This window comes from Emydura macquarii, unplaced genomic scaffold (assembly GCF_026122565.2).
Source record: "Emydura macquarii macquarii isolate MOO-44397 ecotype Brisbane River unplaced genomic scaffold, CSIRO-AGI_Emac_v2 contig_1300, whole genome shotgun sequence".
In the NCBI taxonomy this organism is placed as follows: Eukaryota; Metazoa; Chordata; order Testudines; family Chelidae; genus Emydura; species Emydura macquarii.
In genome coordinates, this window is record NW_027131437.1 from 221,754 (window position 1) to 249,646 (window position 27,893).

At 40.7% G+C, this 27,893-nt stretch overlaps 1 protein-coding gene across 1 annotated transcript in view; it reads right to left on the reverse strand.

Annotated features, from left to right (window-relative positions):
• The window catches only part of RAB10 (RAB10, member RAS oncogene family), a 51,832-nt gene that overhangs the window by 2,780 nt on the left and 21,159 nt on the right, over positions 1-27,893 (reverse strand). The window contains exons 2-5 of the mRNA XM_067550471.1: positions 17,594-17,654; positions 6,793-6,931; positions 1,594-1,683; positions 808-909 (exon numbers count right to left, since the gene is read on the reverse strand). Coding sequence (XP_067406572.1) covers positions 808-909; positions 1,594-1,683; positions 6,793-6,931; positions 17,594-17,654 — 392 coding nt within the window. The remainder of the gene's footprint in view (positions 1-807; positions 910-1,593; positions 1,684-6,792; positions 6,932-17,593; positions 17,655-27,893) is intronic.

The window sequence follows — 27,893 nt, forward strand, 5'->3', positions numbered from 1 at the left end:
ACAAGTTGCATCTTGTTTAGGCAAGTCAGTCTTCCCCGTAGTTAAGACTGTTGATATTTTTAGTGTAAGTGGTTTGCTCAGATCACACAGAACACTTACAACAGCGACATCTGCTCTACATTTTCAATTCCTTCTTGGGTAATTATCTACCACAGGAGCTTTTTCCATCATCAAAACTTTTTTAAACACAGTCTTACATTTGGCTTGCTTTCCAGTTTTCAGTATCAAGTCTGGTGACTAGAACATATTTTCTGTGAAGTACTTGCATGTCTATTCAGAGGTTTGCCTGCATCATGGGATGCAAACTTGGCTAGACCTCATTGAAACCTTAAGCTCAGGTGGTTTTGCTCAGATGCTAACTTCTATTTTCAGCTGCTTACAACCAGATCTAAATGATTCATTAACATATTGCTGTATTGCAGGATAGCAGCTATGTTTCTTTTTCTTCTTTACCACAGCAATCCTGCAGAACTATGAAAATATTCCGTTTTTCAGACAGACAGGAGGTCTAGAGTGGCTAAGTGTTTTCGGCAAGGCCAGCAACAACGTTAGCATTTAAGTTTCTAATTTCCATGCCCTACCTGATAGTCACTTTAGTGTAATAAAGGTGTGGTCTAACTGAAGCATCCAAAGCTTCCCCTGCCTGTATAGCATATCTGCAAAACTTGTAAATCATCAATTTATAATTTGAATCCACACCATTTCAGCTAAAGTCTCTGATCTTGCTAGTTTTGATTTGTATTTTAATAGATTTTGTTGGGTTTTTTCCATATAAGCAGTCTAGAGAAAAATTCCGTAGGCACTTACCTTTCGAAGAATGTCTTCTGCTAATGTGAGGAATGCCTTCTCAATGTTTATATTTGCTTTTGCACTAGTTTCGAAAAATCTAATACCATGCTCTCTCGCAATCTAAACCAAAGGAGGGAATAAGATTATTATTAGAGAGCCTTACATGAACAGTAAAACATCGGTGCTCAAAGGTAACTCTGGTTTGGAATCAGTTCGCTTTAATAGCCATAATATTTGTTTTCAGTACAGCAGACAGGAGTGCAAGGCTTACTAATTAGTTAAACTGATAAAATACAGGTAAATAGTCTAATGCTCTGTGAGGACAAAACAGTAAAAGCACTTCAATTAAGTTTTACTGGAGGTACATAGAAATAGGTATTCAGACATGATGAATTATAAAGCTACAACATCTAACATATGCCACAAACCTATGTCATATGGTAATAAATGACTGAATCAAAAGGATTTGCAGGAGAATGTCAGAAGCTAGAGAGGAAACTGACCAACCATCTGAGTTCACACTACAGGCAGACGAGGCTAAAAGATAAATGTTCACAATACAACTCCAGACAAGATTCTCCTGGGTTTACAAGTCATTAGCAAGTCCCATCTCAGTCATATTATACTTTGAGAGGTCTTAAAATGGAGTTTAAATTCTCTAGTAATATAATCCCCGAAACAGCTTCATAACAGTTTCAGCTTTATAATGGTGGTTTGGATGATTCCATACTCTCTCTCTTTACACATTGTGGGAGGGTCGCAGTGACACTTTTCTTTGCAAACCAGTTCTGGCTTGACACTCACCTGTTCTCCTTTCGCTTTAGGTACAACTCTCTTATCTTCCATGTCACACTTGTTTCCTAACAGCATCCTCTCCACATCTTCATTGGCATGCTAAAAGAGGACCAAGCAACAGCTTTTTATATATATTTTCACATCTGCTCAAAGATAACATGCGTATACACACACACACCTTGTTCACCTTTGTATTACTGGTCTTTTTTGGAATTCTGGTTCCATTTATATAGAGGTCAGTGGCCCACCATCTTTGGAGGGGCTTGGCAGGACTGTGCTAAATAGCAAGTTCCCTACGGGGAAGCTTTGCGCAAAACAATCCACTGTCAGGGTCTGAGACATGGCAGAAAAGCACACAACTTTAAGACAACCCTGCCACCTCCACTAGAAGTCATAATTCTTCCCTTGTCTTCTTATTCCTGTAGTCAGTGACTAGAAAAGCCTCCTTTCATAAAAAGGACAATGGTGTTTGGCGGTCTGCATTCTTCTAGTTAAAGACATTAACCTATCGAATGCTGCTTAAGTTTTGCTCAGTTACCCACGGAAAAAATCAACTTCCTGCCCCACTAAGAAGATGTAATGTCTGTTGGCTAACTGCCTTTATGAAACCAGGGCTAATGTTCTAAAGGACATATAAAAGAACGTCTAGGGTTGCCAACAGAACCAAGCTTCACCATTTTGACACAATTTTTGCAGGCTATGTCCACGCTATGGAGACAATACCAACACAGCTATGCCTGGACAGCTTCATAACGTAGATGCGGCCCACACCCACAGAAGGAGTTTGTCACTGTAGGAATACCATCTCCCTGAATGAAGTCAGCCCTCTTGTTAGCACAGCTATATTGGTCAGGCCATGTTTTTCCCCCTCCCCCACACCCAACCGACAACTATGCCAACAAACCCCCCACTACAGCTCTGGCCTAAGTGCTTCTAGACTCCTTTGCAGTGTTATGGTGCAGACAGTAGCTTGTTTAAACACAGTGCTTAAATAGGTGAATCACTGTAAAAGCCAAATAGCTGAACAGTTAACAGGAAATGCCCCCAGTTAAGTTGTCACAGTGCTTCTTGAGTTATTTGGTGTGGTGACAGTACAGATGTAGGGTTGGGCGAACAGCTCAATTATACAAAGCCAGTCTGTACAAAAGCAGTTAGTTTCCATTCAGCAGCTAGAAATCCATTTACCTGGTGAGCTAGACTGACAAAATAAATACACTAAAATGGGACATGTGTCATTGGAGATTGAGTAGAAGGGATGGATCTGGTTCTTTAGCATTGTTTGAGAAAGGGAAATGAATTTCTAGCACCACTGAATCTGAGGAGCACAATGAACATGTCAGAATAAGATTAAGTGTGAGCTTTGTATCTCGTATGGTCTGCAAGTGCTGACACAAGCTGCTAGTCTGAATCCTGCTTTACAGTGCAGGTGCTGGTTTCACGACCCCCCTGTAACGTGGCACAAAGGGTACCCGGGAAAGAAAGATGGAATGCTGCACCATTGTTCAAACGCCACATAAAAACGTAGAAACTGATGTGCACTATAAAATTCCTTCACTGCACAACATTTTAAAGAGACTGACTGCTTTATTGGATGTCTAAGTGAGCAATTTTATAGCCGGCAACATTGAATACTGAGAGAACTTCTCCACCTGTTCATCTGGAACAAAATAAAACCTTGAACATTTTTTGTTCATTAATATCTGCTTACAGTGAAAACCTCCCCATCTACAGTACAGTAAGCAATATTTGTGCCAAACTGGTCCATGAGGACTTCCAGAGATGTCAATACAGCATAAAGCATCAATTAGTGGGTAATTCAAGTCTTTTTGGTGACATACCCGGAAAAACTCTGGCATTTTTTGGAATTTACTTGTTTCAACCATCTTAAGGAATACTCCCTTAGAATGGATAGTAAGTATGATTAGGAGATATTTATGAACATAAATTACTGGAACAGACTAAAAGTCCATATAATCTTTGCTGCCTATAGCAGAGGCTCATACAAGCTGCTTCAGAAGGAGGCCTGCCTGACCAGGATCAATTCAGTTTTGTTTTTTGGAAGACTACTTACATAGCAAGGAGGAAAGATCAAAACCATACACTGAAAACACTGAGCTTTGAGGCACATTGCTGTGTGTCAGACAGTGCTTACACAACAACAGACATCTCTGAAAGACTATCAGACTCCATTGTACAATACCACGGACTTTGATAAATCAACTCCTATAAGCCAAGGTGAAAACTATGTGCACTGCGCCACCTTGTTTTTTGGAAGGCATAAGGTATAGTTTGTCACGTGCTAACTTCCTATTTAATAGTTTAAGTTATATCGGATTCCATCTAATTTTTCCTTCACTTTTTCATTTCCTAGTTTCCCATCACTCTTCTCTTAAAATCAGGGTGTACGTATGCCACAATTCCGTGACTATGCCATTTGCTACAGATGTGCTCTCTTGCCACAGAACTGTTACAGAATGTAAGCTCTGATTTAAAAATTTAAATTTCTAGCCCTCAGAGGAAAATCCTGAAAGCATTAACTGTTTAAACCGAGGTACTGTTCTCTTCTAGAGTCTGCAGACCAGCTGAAGCAATAGCTGTGAAGCATCAACTGCATCATGTTTCAACTGGATATCAACCTAAAGACAGGAGTGAAGTAGTTTGCAACTCGTCACCATTCAGCACACTCTCTTTTGGGTAGTTTTGGCAGTGCATGGTGGGGCAGAATGGAGTCACAGCAGTGACTGGGAGCCTAGGGTCAACTTCCCATAACATCTCTATCCCAAGATTTTGCACCTATTTTCAATTTCCCCACAAATCCATGCAGGACTTGTCATAATCCACCATCTCGGACATGAGCATTGCAAGCACAAGATGCATGAACCTCGGTATTTGCAGAGCTACAAGAACCACCACGGAGAACATGACTCTTTCCAGGTCAGTTTGCTGTGGGACATAGCGAGAATCAATTCAAGCTTGTTAGAAGCATTCTGGGAGCAGCTGTTGTAGTAGAGCTCTGTTTCTGGGCCTGAGAAACGAGCACTGGTTGGCGAGATTGCATCATAGTGCACATTTGGGATGACAAGCAGTTGGTGCAGAACTTTCAGATCCAGGAGTATGGCCTTATGCATCCATGTGCGAAGCTTGCCCCAGCCATCCTACCTCTGGGGCACTGCACTGACAGTGGAGAAGCAAGTGGGGATTACACTGTGGGTTGCGACGTTGGATTGCTACCGGTCAGTGGGAAGGCATTTTGGAGTGGAAAAATCCATTGTGGGGGCCATTGTCATGCGCAAACACACAGATCCATTATCTCTCGCTATGCAGAACTGACTCTCTGTCATGTGCCAGACACTTTGCAGCTATGGTGTTCCCAAACTGCGATGGAGCAACAGATGGGGCGCACATCCCTATTTTGGCACCAGAGCTCATCAACAGAAAGGGCTACTTTTCCAGAGTGCAGCCAGTGTGGGGGATCACTGGGAACACTTCATTCCTATCAACTTGGGCTGGCCAGGGAAGGTGGATGAGACACACATCTTTAAGGACACAACTGTTCAGAAAACAACAAGCAGGGACCCTCTTCCCCAACCAGTGGATTACCACTGGCGATGTTGAAATGCCAAGAGTGATCCTGGGGAATCCAGCCTACCCCTTACTCCTCTGGCTCCTGGAACTGTACACTGGCCACCTTGACAGCACCAAGGGAAAGTCAAGTACAGGCTCAGCAGGTGCAAATGACAGATGAATGTGCTTTTGGTAGCTTCAAAGGGTGCCTGCATTTGTTTACTCATCAGATTGGATCTCAGCGTGAAAAATATCCCAATGGTGATAGCTGCCTCTTGTGTCCTGCATAATATCTGTGAAGCAAAGGGGGAAGTAGCCGCAGGAGTAGAGGGCAGAAATGGAGCAGCTGCCTGCTGAGTTTCAACAGCCAGACACAAGGGCCATCGGACGAGCTCAACAAAGAGCTATATGGCTTAGGGAGGCTTTGAGAGAGCGTTTTAACAGCAAACCACAGTAATGTGCTGTGCTCAACCTGGTGCTGCAATGTGGGGGTCTGTTGGGAACTAGATGTGCAGCAAGCACCATACATCACAGACAGTGCAGCTAATAAGGCAGGTGCTCGCTGTACATTTATGATGACTACACTGTTTGGCACGGATCCTATGGGTTGAGTGTATACAAGACCATTCCTTTCACTGCCAGCAGCATTATACACCACATGTTGTAAACCAATAAAGATGAACTTTAAAACCAGACGTTTCATTCACTTATGAAAACAGCTCCAAACAGTCTGAAGAACATTAAAGTAAAAACATTTTAACTTTAAAAAAACATTGGGAACCTTAAACAGGAGGACAGAACACAGATCTCCATTGTAGCAGCAGATACATCAACCGTGGCTCACAGGTCAGTATAGGTGAAGCTGTCTGCTTCCCCTCGGTTTGGAGCTGTAGGGGCAGGTGTGTGGGCACGGAGGCCATGTGGAATGCTGGGTGTGGCTGGGAGGGTGGGATGTAGGGAGGCACTACGCTGCAGTCCTACACTAACTGCAATAGCAGTCAAGCCTGGGATTGTTGAATCTGGAGGTCCACAAGAGAGTGTGCAGCATTTGCTGAAGCAGAAGCTCCATTACGACCTGGTGCCTCTCCCTCTCCTTTTCACTGCCACCATTTTCCACAGCTCACAGTGGCTGTAGCTGATCTCACACATTAGGGTAACAAAGGCAGATGAGCACAGCTGCTGAGGACATCCCAAAGACACCCAGGCCCACATGGCACTAGCCTGTTTATGGCAATGGTGCCTGCTGAAGGTATTGCTGAATGGCATGGGAAAGTGTCCTATCAGAGGAAGAAATAAGATTACCATCCCTAGGAAACCTCTGGGAGAGGTTGAATCTCTTGAATGCAGAAAAGAAACCTAAAGTTTTCATTAAAAAAAACACGAGTTAATTTTGAAGGTAATAAATTTCTAAACATGTGTTTCAAAGAGCAACATTGCTGGTCAGAGAGTTCTGACCATCAACAAATCCTCTATCACAAGGGGAAGAGGTATAGCATACACAAACCAGCCTGACAGCTTCATCATCACTACCCTCATCTGACTCCTTGATAGGAAGTGCTACTATGGTAACGTGTTTGTGCAAGGGAGAAACAGCTTAGCAGATGTAATTAGAGCAGAGGACAAGATCTCATTAGTTCTGCTCACCTCATCTATGTTTCTGAGCCATTTGCTGATGTTCTCAAAGCTTTTGGCGTTAGTGATGTCATACACTAGCATAATTCCCATGGCGCCTCTGTAGTAGGAGGTGGTGATGGTGTGAAATCGCTCCTGTCCTGCTGTGTCCCTGTGAATAGCAAGCAACAGGTAGTATTTAACACAAAATGTATATGCTTTAGAGAGACACTCTAGATAAGAGAGCGGGGGCATTTGTTAGAAGGAAGATCTAATGTACATTTAGTGCCACATCTGAAATAGCATGGAAACCGGCAGTATTTTCAGTGACATTCGGTGGTTGGTACTGTTTAAGAAACCATTTAGGTAGATTCAAAGAATCCCCTCTTCTCCCTCCCTCAGAGGCAGCCAGATGCTCAGCATTCTCATCAGAAAGAGTGTGGCATGAAGACAGAAGAAATGCCTTGCTGAGGATTGCCTAAACTCAGAAGGGTACAATAAAACTATTTAAAAAGCATTTTTAGAGGCCACTAAGCTAGATATGAAGTTCATTAAAAGAACCAAACATGAAAGACATGCATACACAGTTAAACAGCCCAAAAACCTAAAAGGCAGTAGCTGAAGTTATGACCAGAAGAGTAAATTACACCAGTTATTTTTGTAGCTTATGATTTCAGACCATAACCAGACCTCCCTCCAAGTCATACACAAAACTATTACTAATATAACATTTCTTGTTGGGTTTCAAAAAAATCTTAAAATAAAAGTTAGATATGAATGATATAAAGTGAGGCACTAGCAGCAGTAGAGATTCTTGTAAGTTGTGTTGAGTAATTTGAGTCTAAAAATACATACAATAAAGACATCTATGATTACAATACTGTAAACAAGGACCTCTTGAGGCCAACTGGCAAAGGGTACAGAAGTGCATAATAAGGTTAACAGGGATTCCCCTGGACCAGGTATTTACATTCTAGTTTTTGGCAGAGTGTGACTTGTAAGGTTTCAACTGAAAGCCTGTGCTTCACTGACCATACTCTTTGCAAAATGTAGGTGCCACTGCCTGTGAATAAAGCACGAGCTATTTGCCTTTAATTAACATCTTCTGCAACGAGAACACATAATGAGGACCTGGACTTTTCTTTCAGCGCAAAGATTTTAAGTGTTAAACTTAGCAGAAAAAAGTTTACGTAAAATCTGAAAATTTGAACAGTTAGAAGCTATAGAAACAAATAGAGAAACATCCACTTTCAAAACTCGTGAAAGCAGTTTTCAATTGCTAAAGAACTGGCAGAGAGGCTTGCTGTACCACTAATGTTGATTTTCAATAAGTGTCGGAAACCAGGGAAGTTCCTGAAGAGTGGAAGAAAGCTAATGCTATGCCAATATTTAGGGCTTGTCTTCACTTACCTCGGAGATTCGGCAGCAGTCGACCGGAGTTATGGAAGCTACGCAAAAAACGTGCGCAACTCCCGTCAACTTCTCTGCTTCTGTTCTGCACGCCATCTTCACTGCACTGCGCCGATGGGAACCGTGTTCCCGTTGACGCAGTGCTATGCCACTTGAGAAGGTGGTCTTAATACGTCAATCCAGAGAAGTCGACCTGATGGCAGTGAATTTGCCGCCGTCAGTGAAGACATAGTAAGCCTTAGTAAGGGTAAACAAGATGACCTGGGTAATTATAAGTCTATCAATTTGACCTCAATCCCAAGCAAGATAATGGAGTGGCTCATATGGGACTTGATTAATGAAGAAGGGTAATATAATTAATGCCAATCAAGATGGGTTTATGGAAAATAAGTTCTTATAAAACTAACTTGATTTTTTTTATGAGATTACAAATTCAGATGACAAAGGTAATAGCACTGATGTAATATACTTAGACTTCTTTAAGTCATTTGACTTGGTACTGTACAACATCCTGATTAAAAACTAGACTGATATAAAAACATAACATACATTAAATGAATTAAAAGCTGGCTAAATGAGTCTCAAAATGTAATTGTAAACTGGGAATCATTGATTGGGGATGTTTCCAGTGGGGTCCTGCAGGAATCAATTGTTGGCCCTACACTATTTAACATTTTTACCAATGACCTGGAAGAAAACAGAACTACTGAAAGTTTGTAGATGACACAAAAGTTGGGAGAGAGTGTTTTAAAAAAAAAAAAAAAAAAAAAAAAAAAGGACGACGGATCGCTAATGGTAAGATGGATACCAGATCCCTCTAAGTCATTAACCAACCAATATGCATTTTAATACAGCTAAATGTATATATCTAGGAAAAAGAATATAGGCCATACTTACAACGAGGGACTCTATCCTGGGAAGCAGTGATTCTGAAGATTTGGGTGGGGAATGGTGGATAGTCAGCTTAACATGAGCTCCCAGTGCTATGCAGTGGCTAAAAGTGCTAATGTGTTCCTTGGATGTATAAATGGGAGTAGTGCACAGGTGTAAGGCAGTTTATTACCTCTGTATTTGGCACTGGTGTGATCTCTGCTGGAATACTGTGTCCATTTCTGGTGATCACAATTCAAGAAGATATTGATAATTTGGAGAGGGTTCAAAGAAGAGCCATGAGAATGATTAAAAGATTAGAAAACCTGCCTTATATAGAGACTCCAGGAGCTCAAACTATTTAGCTAAACAAAGAAGTTAGAGATATTTGCTCAGTCTATAAGTACCTATATGGAGAACAAATATTTGATAATGGGCTCTAAAATCTAGGAGAAGAAGGTATAACACAATCTAATGGCTGGAAGTTGAAGCTAGACAAATTCAGCCTGGAAATAAGGCATACATTTTGAACAGTGGAACTAACCAATCAATGAAACAATTACCAAGGGTCATGGTGGATTCTCCATCACTGGCAATTTTTAAATCAAGATTGGATTTTTTTTTATTTTTAAGTGCTGTTCTAGAAATTATTTTGGGGAACTTCTATGGCCTGTGTTACACAGAAGGTCAGAGGAAAGGATCACAGTGGTCTCTTCTGGCCTTGAAATCTATGAAAAAAACTACACAACAGGGCAAAAATAAAGAACTAGCAACATATATATAAAACTGGTTTAAATTAAAGAATGAGCATAAATTGATTTTTATCCACCCTGATTTACAGTCTTTATTAAAGTGTTCTAGAGCTGCAGAGGGGAATATTGGAGGGGGACTTTTAACCCTGAATATGGCATGAAAAGATGCCTTACAATGACAGTTTAAGGAGCTCAATCTATTTTTATCAAAGAGAAAGTTAAGGAGCAATTTGATAGTCACAGATTATATCTGATAAGGCTCTTTATTCTAGCAGATCAAGGCACAATAAGATCCAAAGGTTGGAAGCTGAAGTGAAAAAAAATTCAAGGTGAAAAAATGTCCCTTAACAGTGAACGTAATTAACCAGTGAAACATTGCCAGATGTGGTAAACTCTTCATCGCTTGACAGTTTAAGATCAAGATATGCGTTAGTTCAACCATAAATTATTGTCCTTAATGCAAAGTTACTGAACAAAAGTTAAATGGTGTGTTATGCAGGTATTAAGACTGCACTACCAACCACAGCGAAATCTGGCCTTAAAAATCTGAGCCGTGGATGAGAGTATGGATGTTTGGTTTTCACCCAGTCTCAGTTTAAATTCATTCTCATTTGCATGGTACAGAATAGCAAGGGACTGGACCTGCTGATCCAGGAAGTCCTTTCCAGTCCTTTGTTCACCTAAATTAAAAGGTGGAGAGGTTTGTGATGGTCCTAGCCAGCCCCGGGGCTTCTCCCCTGCCTGTTCCCTGCTGGGAGCCAGGGGTGGCTTCCCTGTTCCCCGTTCCCAGGTGGAAGCAGCCTGCAGCTTTTTGCCCCGCTCGCAGCTAGGAGCCATATCAGTGGGAGGAGCATTTGAACACGTACACCTCCATTGTTTTGTTGACAAAACAGAAGTGTCTCAATTGTTTAATGAGAGTTTCTCTGAAACTCCTAATTTTACAAATAGTCTTTTTGAGATTGAGCACCCAGTATTCCACACAATATTCTAGATGAGGCCACACCATTGATTTATAGAATGCATTATAATAGCCAACTTCTTTACCATCTCATTCCTTACACATTTTAACACCTTTGCTTTTTTTGACTGCAGCTGCACATTGGTGACCAGTCTATGACAACACTCAGGTCCCCTTCTTGAGTAGATGCAATTTAGAATTTAGCAAAATTCAAAAAGGGATTGGATATTTATACGGAGACCAAGAATATCTAGAGCAGTGATACTTACACTGAGGCTCATGGGCCACAAGAGCAGCTCCTTCATGCATTTTCTGCATTTCTTTGCAGTACATATTAACCAATCTAAGTTACTAACCAATCAGGAGGCTCTTTACTATGTTCTTAACCAATTGTTGTTGATAAAATAATACTTGGTCAGTCATTTTATTGAGAATAATTTATTTTTTATTATATATATTATATTATATATATTATATTAAAATTTATATATAAAAACAAACTAAATATTTCCCATCACATTGTTTAAATAGAAATATAGTAAACGAAACAATGAATTTACAGGACTGTGGCTCTTTCGGTAATGTTACTCGCTAATTTGGCTCCGGAATCACTGAGGTCTGAGTGTCACTGATCTAGCGTTAGAATTGCCAATGCTAAGATATTTTGGAAGGGATAGTAAACCTCATGCTTCAGACCCATCTATTCAAAATTAGAATGACCCTTATCTGCTTCAGCTGGGTTCTTATCCTTCCTCTGAAGCACCTGGTACTGACCACTATTCTATTTTATATAGATTCTTATACTACATTAATCACCCCAGTATCGGAGCAATCAGAGATAGGATATTGGACTAGACTGATCTCAGGTCTGATCCAGCATACCACCACCTATGTGCTTGTGTAGCTGGATCAATACCAGCCAAGACTATTTTTAGACTAGCGACTCTTTTGGTTCAAGCTTCGTTAGTAGGCTAGGTGTTCAAATAGTCAATTGGTCAAAAACTGGTCTTACAAAAGAGATAGCACTAATCTTTTGTAGCTAGTTAAACTGGGTACTTGCTTGGTTCTTGTCTATTACTTAAATAAAAAAAGAAAAATATAAGGTGGGTGAGGCAATATCTTTTACTAGACTAACTTCTGTTCGTGAGAGATAAGCTTTCAAGCCACAGAGAGCTCTTCTTCAGGTCTGGAAAGGTACTCCTAATATCTCTTATTGAACCTTGCATTTAGCTGTGATATTACCTTACCCACCTTGTGTCTCTAATACCTAGGGACCAGAACAGCTACAACTACACTGCACACATAAAATTATATTATAATTCTGTTTGTTACAGGAATAAGCATGCTTATGAAGCAAGGCACTTAGGATGCTTTGTTTTGTTTAATAAAATCTGGTTCTCTCTCATCCGGATTTTTTTTTTTTAAAAGAAAAACATGGGTTTAAAGCTGGGAGAAAGTCCTACTTGGATCAATACCTCTTTGTTGTTTGCATCCTGCTTAGGGACTGAGTCTCTTTATTTCATGAAAATATTCCCTAATGAAACTAGGCAAACCCTTTGTTTGCCTTTAACTTTAATAAACCAGGAAGTTTTCCTTCCTGCTTTTTTTTTTTTTTTAAATTGAAGATTCCATATGAATACACAGCAATGTGCAATTTTCAGGCTATTTGAGGATTTTCATTCCACTGATTGAAGGCACAAGCCTACATTTTCCCAAACTTATTTTGACAAACTTATTCTTAAAAAAATAAGTGATGTTATATAATAAGGAAGTTGAATATCTGCTTCTGGGAGCTAGCCTGCTATTAAACAACTCCTGATAGTGCTGCCACTGGCAGGTCACGAAGTAGCACTCTTAAAATACTGCTTCCTGACTGATGAGCCATCTCTTACCACAAAGGGGTTGCCATTGTTAGGCCATGCCTACGCTACAGAGCTTACAGCAGCAGAGCTGTACCCATGCAGGCATGCTGTTGTAAGATTGCTCCTGCAGCCACTCTATGCAGACGAGAGAGCGCTCCGCTATCAGCGTGATAAAACCATCTCCATGAGAAGCAGTAGCTATGTTGGCGGGAGAAGCGCTGTCCACGCCAGTGCTTTTTTCAGTATAATTTATGTTGCTATGGGGTGTGTTTTTCACAGCCCTTGAGCAACACAACTTATACTTACAAAAGTGGTAGTATAGACAAGCCCTAAGTGGGAGGCATGAAAGCCCAGACATACAGCAAGTAGTCATTCCTTATCCCAGCTCTTAGTACAGCACTGTCTCACAGACTGCACTTAAACAAATTTTCAACCTAGAGGAGCGAAAGGTACATAAATACTAAATGTCTTCTTCCCCTCCCTAATAAATTGATGCTTGTATGCAACTGATCCCCCTTTCCTCGCCAGTCAGCCTCTCCTCTGACCAGGAGCTTCCCTTCTCCAATGCAACACCTCAGGCCTGGTCTACAGTTTTTATACTTATGCATTTATTTTGGTTAGGGTTGTGAAATTACAACTGTAATTATACTGGTGCAACCCCTACAAGTATAAATGTGCTTTATCCTGGCATAACTGCACCCACATTAAGGGATTGCAGTGGTATAGTATAAGCAGTACAACTTATGTTTAGACAAGTCACACTCCAGAGAACGGATGCCTTGCTTCGCAGCTGTTGTGGTAGGAGTGGGGCACAGTTCTGTAAATATATGACGTAACAAAGTACAGATAAGAGTTTAAATGCAGGATGTGGCAATTAAATATAGTTGTGTTATACAAAGTCATCTCTCTCAACCAAACCTATTATAGCAGCAGCCACCACTGGTAGGAGTTGTATTAACCTGGAAAGAAACTCACTTTTACGGACAGCATCAAAACAGAAAGTCCTAAATAAAGCTGGGAGTGTAATGGGAACCCAATTCAATTAAAAAAAGAGCTTATCCTTTGATTTTCATCTTTTCATGTTGTATTAGATCATAAACCCTTTGAGACAGGGACTGTGTGCTGGTACCATGAATAATACAGAGGGCCCCAGTCCTGACTGGGACCTTTAGGTGCTAGAGAAACCATAAGTTATCCTTACTAAGCAGTAACATCCGCTGAAAGGACCCTTGTTTTCAGTGAAAAAGGTACACAGTAAATGAAGTGCTCCTGGAACTCTGCTGCACACAATTCTATTGCAAGAGTTTCTGTTTACTCAGTTTGCACTGAGAAAAATCAGCAATTTGTATTGCAGGGATCAAATCCACACAATACTGTACAATCGTTAGTTGTATCCTTCAGGGCTGGCCAGAGTCTGGGGTTTGTGGGAGGCCATCATAGACTGTTGTACCAGGAATTTTTTACACTGTTGCCACACTGGAAGAGACCGAGCGAGAAATTAACCGCCAGTCCTACCTACTACAGATAAGACTCCTCCTCTACCCAGCCAGGTTCTCCCCACCTCCTCAGCCCCTTCACCTACCAAGAAATTATCTAGTCCATAAGCCTGCCAGTGAAGAATTATTTTGTATTGTTCGATCTAGAAACAAAAGTCTCATTGCACTAGGTGCTGTACAAACACTGAGACCAAATTCCTCAAGGCAGGATCTAAGTAGACAAGAGAAAATGAGCAGCAGGGGAAACGGACAGAGTTGAAGCGATGTGCTCAAAGTCACACAGCACTCAGTGCCAGCGCCGGAAACAGAACCCAGCTCTTCCACATACCAGCACAGCAATCTCAGGGTTGGTCTACACTGGTGGCAGTGGTCGACGTACTTATGTTGACATACCCCAGCGTCTTCATGGCACTGTGTTGACGGGAGACACCCTCCCGTCAACGCAGCCCTTCTCCTTTCAGGGAGGTAGATTGAGTGCACCAGAGAGCGCTCTCTGATAGAATGAGTGGGTCTACACAGACCCGCTCAATCAATGCTGCTGCTGCATCAATCCCTGCAGCCCCAGCAGTGTAGATCTACCTAAGCCACTAAATCAGACTGCTTGGAGTTTTGTCCCATCTTAGATTTTTCTAGAGCTAGGCTTTCCACCTCCACAAATATTACTCCACATTCTTTTACCTCTCATCTGTCAAGAGATTTTTTTTACGATATCCTCAATTTTTAAAACCAGTCATCCCATTACTTTGTTATGCCCCCTCATTCTATTCTAAAAGCATAGCTGTCCCCTTTCTGGTGGCTCTTCATTGTCAGAAGGGTTGAGTCTGCTATATCCTTTAGAACCTACTTCTTTTGCTCCGGCAACAGAAGCTCATGTGTTTTAGACCCACAGATCTCAGGGGTGTAATCACCACCAGCAACCCATCCCTAATTCCTCTCCTTAAGTCAATACCCACTAGACCCTTATTTTTTGTTGCTCCACTCTAAGCTTCCTTCAGCTTACCTATAGTGAGGTGTGCAGAGCTGAATGAGAAGTCTCAGTTGCATAAAGGAACTACTCCTCATTGCTCTCTGATGAGAGATTGCACACAAGCTAAAGAGTTATACTGGCCTTTATTGCATTACAATATTGAAAACCCATGTCTCGTTTGCAGGGCAACATTCCTGTGTCTCTTTCAACATTACTGTTTCACAGTCTTCTCTCTCCCCAGTGAATGTCCCCACAGATGTATTATCTGGCATTCTTCCAAGTTGCATTCAGTTTTCGGTCTCACTAAGTCCCCTTAATATTTCAGTTCACAGTTCTTCCCCATTTTATTACTTGCAAACTTGTGTTTATTACATTCTGCTACAGTGAGCATCTTTACAAATTGAACCTTGTTGAACACCTTCCCTTCCACATATTACTTTTATTGTTAGGTTGTTTTCCAACACTTTCCAATCCAAGTGATAACGCTCTCACTGAAACCATTCATTTAGATTTGCTTTTGACTATGAAGACACTCAAGTGATTCAACAGAGATTAGTATTTCTTCATCCACTAGCTTTGTAATTGTATCTAAAAAAGCAATCAACTTTGTCGGTATAATCTGTTCTTTATAAAGAACCGTTGCTTATTGCTACTGACCCTGTTATCCTTTATAGATGTTCAGAGGCATTCCTAGAAGCCAAGGACATTTTTTAGACAAAATGCTGGAGAAGATATGGTGTGTACAAGAAGAAAAGGTAACGTTCAGGATACAATGTATGTTGGAGTCATTTGTTTAGTGGATTCACACATGATGCAATAAATATTAAACTGACTGAATTTCTAGAAGTTGATCCCTACATAGACACTTCCTTCTGGCTAGAACTCAATCAGCAGGCAATACCTTGAACCTGAAAAGGGATGTATATACCAACTTCAATCATCAAAATTATAATCTTTACAGCAACCCCACAAGGTAAACAACAGCTTTCACTTTGTCTCCAGAAATCCAAAGAAAAACATACCTCATACACTGGTGCAAAGTCCATCACAGTTTGCACAGCAGTAACATACAGTGGCTGCCACCAGAAAAAAAGATTCACTCAAAAATAGTGGTACACTTAGACAAAAATTGAGGCATAAATTTAAATGCCTCTGCTAAAGTGGAAGTGCAGTCCTAGGCTCCCTCCCCTCACCCACCCTGCACAGTGTATTCCTTTTGGCCCAGCCTGGATTTGGTTAGGACTGCATCAGTTTAATTTGTTTATGTTTCTTGCTGAGGAAGTCCTTTGCCATAGGAGCAATACAGGCATGGAGAGGAACATTCAACAGGAATGTGAAAGTAAAAGGCCACAACTGTGCTTTGCAGAATCACTAAATTCTTCTCTAGACTGCAGGTTTTACTAGAGTCCAGGGAAGTGGGCAGATAACTCAGAAGTTAGACAACCAAAGGAGCAGGGAGTACACCCGGCTGAGAAAAGGGAGTGCAAGCAAATGTACCAGAGAAGGCTGCTCTTTGATTGTCAGAACCCACATATAGTTTCTATCATCTTTCTCCCATCCTAATTTTGGGGAGAGCTATTATATATGAAAGTATCACCCGTTAGCGTCATGGGAGTGGATAGGGGAAAGCTGCTTTCTGAGGAAGTAGAGGGTTTTGGTTTTTTTAATAAAGAGTTTTCTTTATTTCGGAGTTTGTATTAAAGAGTGAGTTCACCAGCTAATTAAGCATTTATGTTTTCCATGTCTTATGTAAGATATTGTATAGGAACCAAACAGAATGTTATACAGACATCTTACAAATTCTCGGTGATGCAGAAGTCCTGCGGGTATTACCAGAATTATTGATTTATAGCATCGCCAGTCATGGCCTTGATCTACACAAATTGACTTGACAGAATACAAGCCAAGTCAGTGTACTATAACTAATACAGTTCATTGTTGAAGAGTCATAGTTTTCAACACTTCCCACAAGACCATGGACTATTAGCAGTCCCAGTTTTCAAACATTCAGAGAAGAGCTGACAATAACCCGTAAGTGAAATGCAGCTACTGTTGCTATTGAAATGCATCAAGCTTTTCATAAAATTATGGTCTAGTTTCCTTCAATATTTCAGAAAAGTAATATGAATTATTACTGCTGTGCAATTGTTTGAACCAATTCAAAAAAAGTTTTAATCACTTCACCTTTCAATTTCCAACTCTGCTGTCATATCCCCTTAAGAAAACCCCATAAATGTATTGATGAATCTCCATCACAGTATTAGAAATGCATAATGCATTCATGAAATTAAACTCCTGATTGGCAAAGTACTTAGATTGGAATTTCTACTGATTTTAATTTTCTCCTCTCCCTCAAAAATTCTTTCCTGAAAAAGGAAGTTAAGCAACAATACATACGGATATTCACACAAGGCAATTCATCTTGATAGGACTAGAAACCAATATGTAGTTTAGCTGAGCTAAACTCTTAGGAACCATATCAATTATGCTGGCAGTACAAGTTCTAGGATGTCACTTACCATATTTGTAGCTTAATCTTCTTTCCTTGTAATTCTACTGTTTTGATCTTGAAGTCTATCCCTACAAATAAAAGAAAAAAAACTTTAGCACTACTTCTAAAGAACAGTTCTGTATTTGGACAAAGCTGTCAGAACGGTTCCAGGCAGAGAGAGTAGGTTTAACTAAGAGTGGTGAAGAAGAGAGGACAACGGAGCTTTTTCCACACTAGAGATCCATCACTACAGATTGATTAGTAGCTGCACTGAGGGGAGCTTTCCTAGTCTATACAAGACTCCAGAAAGTGGTCATGCTATATCAACTTTAAAAAGCTGCTTGAAGGTGGCATGACATATTTTGAAGGTGATCTGCAAAGAATTTTGAGAGATCTGGCTTATGCTTATGATTTATAAAGGTCAACTGCATTTTCTGCTTGTTTTTTTATTAGAAATATCATTTTTCTGATTTTGCTGGAGAACTTCTGGAGGTCTTGGGATGTTTGAGTTTTAACACCTTAATTGAAATGGCCAAGAAGTACTGCATTAAACAAAGGCTTCCTTTATCCAAAAGGCTAATAATTCAAGTCATGCAGGTGTTAAACAGCTCTTAAAAACAACAATGAAGGAATTTTAGTCAATTGCACATTTTCGCTCTTGTGATGTCACCATTTCACTAGTACTGGATATGCATGTCACTGCAAAACGCAAGGTACACCATGAAGTCATTTGGCACACATTCCATTGCAGTTATTCATTTTATATGACATGCATATACGTCTAACTTTCAGCTGGTCACAATCCAATACAAGTGATCTCCTCTGGAATGGCTTTGGAACCCTGACATTGCTTTGATGGTGCCTTGGGTAAAACACCTCTTTTAGAAACAGCACTGATCATCTTCAGCAGTAAAGTGGGAAGAGTTTTCGGTTTTTGCTTTTGTTAACATACCAAGTAGAACTGAAAACTGATTCACACAGATTAAGTTGTAGCAAAGGCATGAGTACTCAATTACACTCGATCATCAAAGCCGACATGTTTGGCAGAGAAACCTAGTGTCAATGAAGGCTTCACTCTGGCTTGGTGATGTTCATATTCCACTACTTAAGGAAAGCATTCAGAACAAGCCAATGCTGATCAATAAAGTTATTCAGCATAAACCCTGAATTGGAGTATTTTTTAAAAATGCAGAGGAGCTTCAAGGCTGTTACAAAAACAAAAAATACCGCCCCCATCCTCCGAGAGAGTTTCGGAGATATTGGGTTCAGCCTGTCTGCAGATGAAGGCAGACATTCAAAGGAGAAGAGCCAGAGACTTCACAAAGGCCCCTTTTCCATTGCTAGCAGATTTTATGTGGAAGGCTCTCATACTACAATAGGCAGCAGCAGGAAGCCTGACACAACTATTTAAGTTTAGGTTTGATTCATGCTTGTGGTTCTCCCTGCAACAATAAGGAGGAATAGGGAAAAAAAATAAACAGGAGGGAAATTATGTGTAAAACCATGAAACCCATTTGACATTTCATACCCTCGTGGGAGAGCCCCAGGACTAGATGTACCATAAATTTGATCCAGTAGACCAATTCCTCTAATATTGATCTTGGCCATTAATTTAAAAACTTTTGTTCAAAATAAAATTTCTAAACTAATTTGCAGCCCAAAAAAGTTCTACAAGATTCAAGTCTTAACTGATTTTTTTCATATTTCAGTTTACAATTATGGAAATCTAAGCTCACTGGCAAAAAATCTAGCAGTACAACAAACAGAAGTATTTCACTGAAGCGCATGGAGTAGTTGCTACAAATTAAGTTATGTTTCACTTGATATTGCTCTCAAGGATGGTATGCTAGAACAGATCATATCTTTTAAGCACCAATATTGGAGGACACGAGCAGAATGATCAGTGTTAGCAGAGCCTGGCATGGTCTACAGCTATTTTTAGATTATCTCCTATGGCTAGCAGGGCAGCCAAATCCAGTATTTCTTCATGCATGAAGTGAGTTTTTGCTCCAGCAGTCTCACGTTAAGAATTTGCATCAATACCCATACATCCCATGTTACCTGTGTTACAAAACTTGAACTGTGACTCTGATGTGTCATGGAACACTCTGACAAATTTATTCAAACATTCTTCATGAGCAAAACACCAGAAGTTCCACTTGCAATTCCCAACAAGAGGATCTTAGCACTCCTTACACCAGGCTTTCTGAGAATGCTCATGCTCCCTGCTGCCACTGCAGGGTCATTTACACTACTAAAATTCATCAAAGTGTCCCAAAAGATTAGCAGATGTGTTGTACGTGTTACATGCACTCCATTATACACTATCTGCATGATTAAACACCTAGCACATTTGTTGTGCATTCCTTACAAATTAGTAATGCCTATCAAAACCTATCAACTTCGCATAGAAACCATCAAAAAATTGGTCAGTTTTAGAATTTGAGATCCAAAAGAATACAGCTTTGAGATTCACTTCACTGGCTGCTCAATTTTACCATCTTTGCTAAGTAGAATAGCGATAAATTACACTATCTTGGCCATCAGCCAGTTCAAAAGAACTGAAATTGCTTGCTTTTAAGATATGCCAACAATCCACACTTTGGCTACATGGTAATTTAAAACCATACCATAATATCCAGTGCACAGCCATTGAAACCGCAACAGGAACAGATTTTAGGTTTGTTTCTGGGTAGGAATGTAGGAGTTATCCAGAGTCCTATGTTACATTAGCACATAAAAGTCACGTAGGTAAAAAAGGCTACTTGTTGCACTGCTTTTGTGTCAAACAATTCAGTGTCACCTGTTTTCCAGCCTGCAGACCATAGAAGAATTAAGTTCTTAATGTGACAAGAGACAAGGCTTCTAGATTGAGACATGTAGCCTCTTAGAATTAAGTGGAATAGTGCATGCTGTACACAATGTCTGCATGTTAAGTGTTCTGCTTTTACACTGCAAAGACCAAAAGTTGCAGGAGTTTGTAATTTCTCTTGTTTGTCTCAATATTTACACTGTGTCCAGTAACTCATTGTAAAATCTACCAGGCTTGTCTAAAGAAATGGATCCTCTAGGAAAAAACAAATAACCACAGACTCCCTGAGGAAGACTAAACCACTGCAAAGTGGGGGAGAAAAGAACTAATTTTGGTACTGGAGAGGTTTCCATATTACTGACAACAGCACCGTAATAGGAACTCAGATACCTATAAAAGGGCAGAGTATAAAGCCCTTATAGTAGCAAATCTGCTGAGAACATGCTCATGAGACCATTTCCTCTCCCTACTTTTCAATGTTTTAGTCCCTTCCTCAGAGAGTAGCAACAAGCCTGAACCACTGGCAACCATGAATTCTACCACAAATTACAGCTTCAAAGATTGTCCTTTTCTTGATAAACCTAAAGTGAGCATTTGTTTTGGCTTTGCTAGAACTTGAATGCAGAAATAGCAGTCCTTGAGACTATGTCCAGCATAAAAACCTATCAGGAGGAGTTAAGGCTTTACTGAAGATTTCAGCTACCCACATATTTTTGGAAAGTCTTAGTATATTAAGAGAGTATGAGGCTGAAGTGTAATACACATGCCTCAATGGACCTTTTATAGTGACACTATCCATTTTACTACAGACATGATTTCTGTCATAAGGCAGGTCCAGGAAAAATGTTCAGAGAAGAACACGGATCTGTATTCAATCTTCATCGACTTGACCAAAGCTTTTTATACTCTCAACAGAAAGTCTACGGGCTTCTACATAACTGGACTGCCCAAGAAGGTTCATACAAATGATCCATTTGTTCCATGATCACATGACAGTGCAAGTGCTCTCCAATGATGACAGTCACATTCAAGATTTTGAATAAAGTCAAATAAGGCTGCATACTTGCTCCAGTGCTGTTCAATTTGTTCTCTGCCTGTGTTCTCAGCCATGCCACAAGGGATTTGGATCAGGGGATACACATCCGTTACTGACTTGATGGCTCCCTCAGATCTTAGAAGACTCAATGCTAAGACCAGGGTGCTGGAGAGACTTCTCACCAAGGCACTTTTTGCAGATGACTGTGCCTTCATGGCCCATTGACATGATGGCCTTCAGTTCATCGCTGACAGATTTTTCTGAAGCATCCCAGCTCTTTGATCTCACCAGTCTCAGTAAGACAGAGGTCTTGTTCCAACCATCACCTCATTCCAACGCCCCAGCACCAGCCACCATCATCATCCAAGACATACATACAGCTGAAAAATGTGAATCTGTTCAAGTATTTGGGCAGCACCATCTCAAGTGACCGTTCCGTGTATAAGGAAATGGGATAAGAAAATGCTTACAGAATCAGTAAAGCTAGCCAGACCCTTTGCCGCCAAAGAGAAGTCCTCATCTAACACAATATTCATCTCTCCACCCAATTGAAGATCTATAATGCAATGGTTCTAGCATCTCTCTTGTATGGATCTGAGACACAATCTTTATAAACTGCACATTAAACAGCTAGAGCAATTTCACATGCATTCCCTCTGTTCAAGAATGTGCATTCACTGGCAGGAGAAAGAATATTAAGGTCCTGGAGAGAGCAAACACATTTAGCATTGAGGAAATGCTATTGAGAGCACAACTTAAGTGGACTGGACATGTCATCAGAATGGAAGACCACCATTTCCCAAAACAGATCCTATATGGGAAGTGAAGGCAGGGCAAAAGAAAGAAGAAAAATCGTACAAGCGATTCAAAGGTAACCTGAAGGATAGCCTTCAGCAGGCTGGCATCAGTCTGAAAGAACTCTAGCAAGTGGCTTGGAACCGAACTCACTGGCGGTCTGAGCGGGATCAATGAAATCATCTCCAGGCTGCACGTAAAAGGCGCCATAGAGCTGCATCATCAAACATCACAGGTACTGACTTCCCATGTCCTCAGTGCAGCTGACTCTGTGCATCAGGGTTCGGACTTCAGAGTCATTTGCACAGCCATAGATAAGAACTGTGACAATATCTGGAGATGGATAACAACATTTCAGTTTGAAAATTAAACTCAAGTTCACTGCATATTAGTTTAGCAGAAACAGCTAAAAAGTACTCCCCAAAATTCCAAGCTTCCTCCATGCCAAATGTCTCCTATCCATTGGCCAAAACTCCCAGCTTTTCCTTCCATCCAACAACTTCTGATGTAGTTAGGCACCAAACTCTGTGCTCTAAGATTGGAAGTGGAGACTGTATCAGACACATTGACCACTATGTTCTATAGTTCATTTCCATAATTCAGACACTTCTAGAAAAATCTAGATTAAATTGCCCTTAAATTTCACTGTGTTGCACTGGAATGCTGCAGATTAAAGGGAACCAAAACCACGATTTAGACAGAGCTACATGGGCCTCAGGATGCTGTGTCACAAGGCCTATTTGAGATCAAATTCATCTGAATTTATTGGTTTTTGGTCATAAACTGAAGTAATTGAAACTGGCCTGGCGCTGGAAGACAGCATGCCACCAATTTCCCCTTGACAATCCTACTACTTTGAAAAAGGAATTCTGCTTCAGGAAGGTCTCATGGGAGAGTTCACTCAAAAAGCACTCCACTGCTAGTCACCAAGATGTTACATACTCTGGGAACTCCTTTTCCAAGAATACCTTGTGCTGAACTTTGTGTAGTATATTTTAAAACATTTAATTCAAAAATCCACTTTAAAAATGGTAGTCCAGGATTCTGAACTGCAGCTTCATTAAGTTGCACAGTAGATAAAGGATATTAATTTGCTTTATTTCACCTTGGAAGAAAAGCAAATGACTCAGGCCACGTCTACACATCAGTTTTGTCAAAATAAGGCAGCTTACTTCAACCTAACTATAGAGGTAGACACACTGCAATGCTCCTCCCACTGCTTTAACTCTCCTGCTACGCTAACATCATAAAACCACTTAGACAAGAGACACAGAGCATAACAAGTAGTTAGAGTGATGCAGTGTCAGTGTAAACACTGCATTGCTTACATCACCCTAAGTAGCCTCCAGGAGGTATCCCACAATGTCCACCCTGACCACTCTGGTCACTGTTTTGAACCCTGTTGCCTGCAGCCAGGTACACAGGTGAACACCCTCTGGTTAAAGCCTCAGGAAGTTTTGAACTTGCTCTTCCTGTTTGCAGTGTGTAGAGCTCACATAGCAACTGCCCAGCTGAGCATGCCGGTTCCATGCAGCAAACGTGCTCCTGCCTCAAGTACATGGGAGGTGGTGGATCTCCTGGGTCTGTGGGGAAAGGAGGCTGAGAAGGCACAACTCCGATCCAGCTGCAGGAACTTGTTCGGGGCATGGAAGGGAAGGGCTATGGAGATGCAGCAGGCATAACAGAAGGCAAGGGAGACGAACAGTTGCCTCTGGTGAGGAACCGCAGACATGCTGCTTCTACAAGGAGGGGGCTGAGGTCAAGGTGGTGATGAATAGCCACTCTCCCCACCCCCCAGCTGAGTTCCTTGTGTAATCTTGTGTTCATAATGCACAACACAAAACTTAAAGAGCAATACAGGATCCATGCTTTGACAGACAGCTGGTTCACAGGTTGCCAGGGCAGTTGAAAAGCAGCTGGAAACTAGTAGGATGCCCATGGATTGATGGGACTGGGAGACCTATATCATGTGACACTGAACCTGCCCCCATGAAGCTTTGCAAACCCTTCCCAAAACACCCTGAAGCCAGTTGCACAGTGGGACAGCTACCACGGTGTACTGCTCTGTATTGATGCAACAGATGCTACTGTGGATGTGCTTTGCTGACACAAGGAGCATAGTGTGGATATACAACAGCAGTTTAATTACAGCAGTGGCTGTACATCAACATAATTTAAAGCAACTTAGGGTATGTCTACACTACAAACTTAAGAAGGGGAATTACAACCTAAATCAGTTTGTGCTAAGAATGGCCACAAGTCAGAAACCAATTGTTTTCTGACAGAGCTGCTAGACAGAATTCCAGGCAATATGTTTGTTATGTAAATCTACAAGCGTCTGCAGGTATAGTATTGAAAGCAATTAAACCAGGATAGGACATCTTCATATGTTGTTTGAATTCAGTTACTTGTATGATAACTTAAGAAAAAATATGTTTAACTACACTTTAAACACATATACAAAACAAAGCACTAAGGTTGAAAAGTTCAGCAATTTGAAAATGAAGAAATGACAAAGTTTAGGCTGGGGGTGCTATCTTAATTCTGTCTTACTATCTGACTGATTACATGTAGTCCATCACATGCTGTTTTCCCACAGAACCACCCATTCATTCATTCAGGATGGATAATCAGTATTTTATGCGTGGCAGGCCCCATAACTGCTTCACCATCCAACATGTGATCTTTTCTGCAAGATCAAAAACTGATAGCACAAGATGCAGAATTAAACTGCCCATGAAACCTTAATTCAATCATTTTCCTAAATTAAAGTGGTTCACTTTGACACCTTTGTTACTTTAGTACAGTTTTTTGTATGGAATTCTACACTGGAGTTTTCCTTTATGCAGATGAGAATTGACTTCTGGAAACATAAGGATTGAACAGCCTCTAAACCACTGAGCCTGATACAGGAGCAGAACACAAGAACACTGTAAGGCATGACTATTTGGGCAGCATTATCTGCTCTTTATTAAAGCTATAATGTATTTGTGCCTCAGACACAAACCCAGTTTCTGGGATATCTATAGAAGAACTTCTGCTTTGATGCTTCTTGTAAACAGGGTTCCAGATCTCTTTTTGAACTAAGAGCAGGAGGCAAGAATCCTGAATGTTATATGGAAATGTATGCTTTCCATATGTTGGAAAGGTCCACGAGAACCTAAAAAGCCACTTGAACCTGAAAAGCCACCTCAGCATCTCAAGTCCTTACAAGCAGAACAAGATATAGTCAAACCCAGAATGAAGGAAATGAGACGTGCTAGTCTTACCCATGTCTTAGAGCTAGAAGCTACTTTATGTCAGACAACCATACATCACAGGCTGGGAACTGCGGCCCGGAAAAAGATTAGGAGTGGGCCAAAATCTTCAGCCACATATCAGATCTCTTGGGAAATTGATTCATAGCCACTTAGTTACCTCTATCTTGGGAAAGATTTTTTTTAAATGGGAATCTTAGCTTTTAACACTGAGTTTCCCCCTTTCCTCCTCCAAATGCAAAGGAGGATATATTTATGATCTAAAAATGAGAATCCTCAAATTTGGTTATAATCTTGACATCCAAAAGAAACCTTGTTGGCTCAAAAGTATACAGTGTCTTATTCTAGTGAATCCAGGTAGGGATTTTGTAGATTACAAACTCTTTGAGGCAGTGACCTAGCCATCTTACTTGTCTGTAAAGCATCATGTATGCTGTTGGTATTGTACAATTAATCCTGAAGTGCTTTGTGAATAAGAATCAGCCATCTTTGGAGTGGAACACAGAAGATGTTCCACAGCACAACATTCCATAGCAATGCCTGTCTTTATTGCTGGGGGGGTGGAGGGGAAGGAAAGCCTTCAGTAACTGGTGTGCACTAGTTAGTCTGCATCAACTTCCCATGTGGACATACTGTGCACTAAGTGTCTTTGTGCACATTAGTTTTATGCACTTTGGAAGTGTACTAAGCTAAACCATCTGTGGGCACTCTTAAGATATGGTAAGACTGTCCACACACGGTGTCAGTGTTGAGTAGCTAACGCATTTTAAATTCACTCCTTGTCTACACAAGAAAGTCAGTAAGCCAAGCCCTTACCTTAGCGGATAGGCTTGGACTGGGAGTCCTGCGATTTTGGTTATTCTCAGCTCTCCAACTGACTAGCTTTTAACTCAGGCATATCCTTAAACCTGTGAGCTTCAGTTTCACTCATGAGAAGCGAGGCCAATACTATTCAATCTTTGTAAAGTATTTAGCTCTATAGATGAAAGTATCCTAATAAATTTATAAGCAATTGAAGCCAAAAGGTGAATTTGAACAGACAACACTGCAATTAATACTTTAAAGTGGTAGTGGGCTAGCTGCCTCTTCCCAAGAGTCTCACTGGACAAGTAATAAAACATTAGCACCTTCTTAGACATGTCATTCAAAAGATGGCCTCTCCAATATGTCAGTGCCCTTATTCGGAAGCACTGGGTCTAGAAAAGACAGTACCACCTACCAAATCAAACTACTTCCTCCAGCACCTTGGAAATTCCTCTAAAATATTAGAGAAGCCTGGTAAACTCTGCAGCCTTTCACAGTGAGAATTAGCAGCATTTCCATTGTCAGAACTCCACATGGATTTGTTTAAATGTTTGATCTGTGATGAGAACCTTTCAAAGAGCAGCAAAAAAAAAGTGTCAACAACCCAATGTCACGTGTTTTATTAACATCTTTAACTTATCCAAATGTGAAACTAGGGAGAAAAGAGGGATCCAAGATGCATCCAGACCTTCAGTTTAAGACTGAAAAGTGGCTGAAGGCCAATGTGTGGGTTAGTACCCTAAGAACTAGGATGCTAGTTTGTTGAAATTTCCCCAGATTGTAAGGGAAGGGTTCCCAAATGCTTTCATAGCATAGATAACTATTAGAGAAGTATTATGCACTACCTCCCTTCCAAATCACCTCCAAACCACAGGTCACATAATGAATGACACACCATGATCAAAATGTCTCAGTGATCTGGAGTCTTTAGTGGGCTACTAATTGTAGTCAGTGAAAAAGGGAAGGAAAGCTTTACTCTGTATATTTAGGAATCCACCAAAGAAAATTTAAAAAAAATCCCCAGGGTGTAAGCTTCCTGAAAACAGAGCTGTGTCTTTTGGGAAATGCCCCTTGCATATTAGGGATTGCCAGTTTAATGGGGGATTGCCTTTGTCCGCACAGGAAGTTCAGATTTTGAGTCACAGGATTAAATCTTAGATTTGAAAGAATCACCAAGAAAGCCATTTCCTACATCCCTGTGGGACCCCACTCAACATGCCCTTCCAGCTTGATTGTGAACCACTGATAACTACTCTCGGAGAATGGTTTTCCAACCAGTTATGCACCCACCTTACAGTAGCTCCATCTAGGTTGTATTTCCCTAGTTTGTTTATGAGGTGGTTATGTGAGACAGTACCAAAAGCCTTACTGAAATTAAGATGTACCACCATCTACTGCTTCCCCCCCATCCACAAGGCTTGTTACCCTACCAAAGAAAGCTATCAGGTTGATTTGACATGATTTGTTCTTGACAAATCCATACTGACTTTTATACTTTTCACCTTATCATCATTTAGGTGTTTGCCAATTGATTGCTTGACTGTTTGCTCCATTATCTTTCCAGTTACTGATGTTAAGATGACTGGTCTATAATTGCCTGGGTTGTCCTTATTCCCATTTTTAT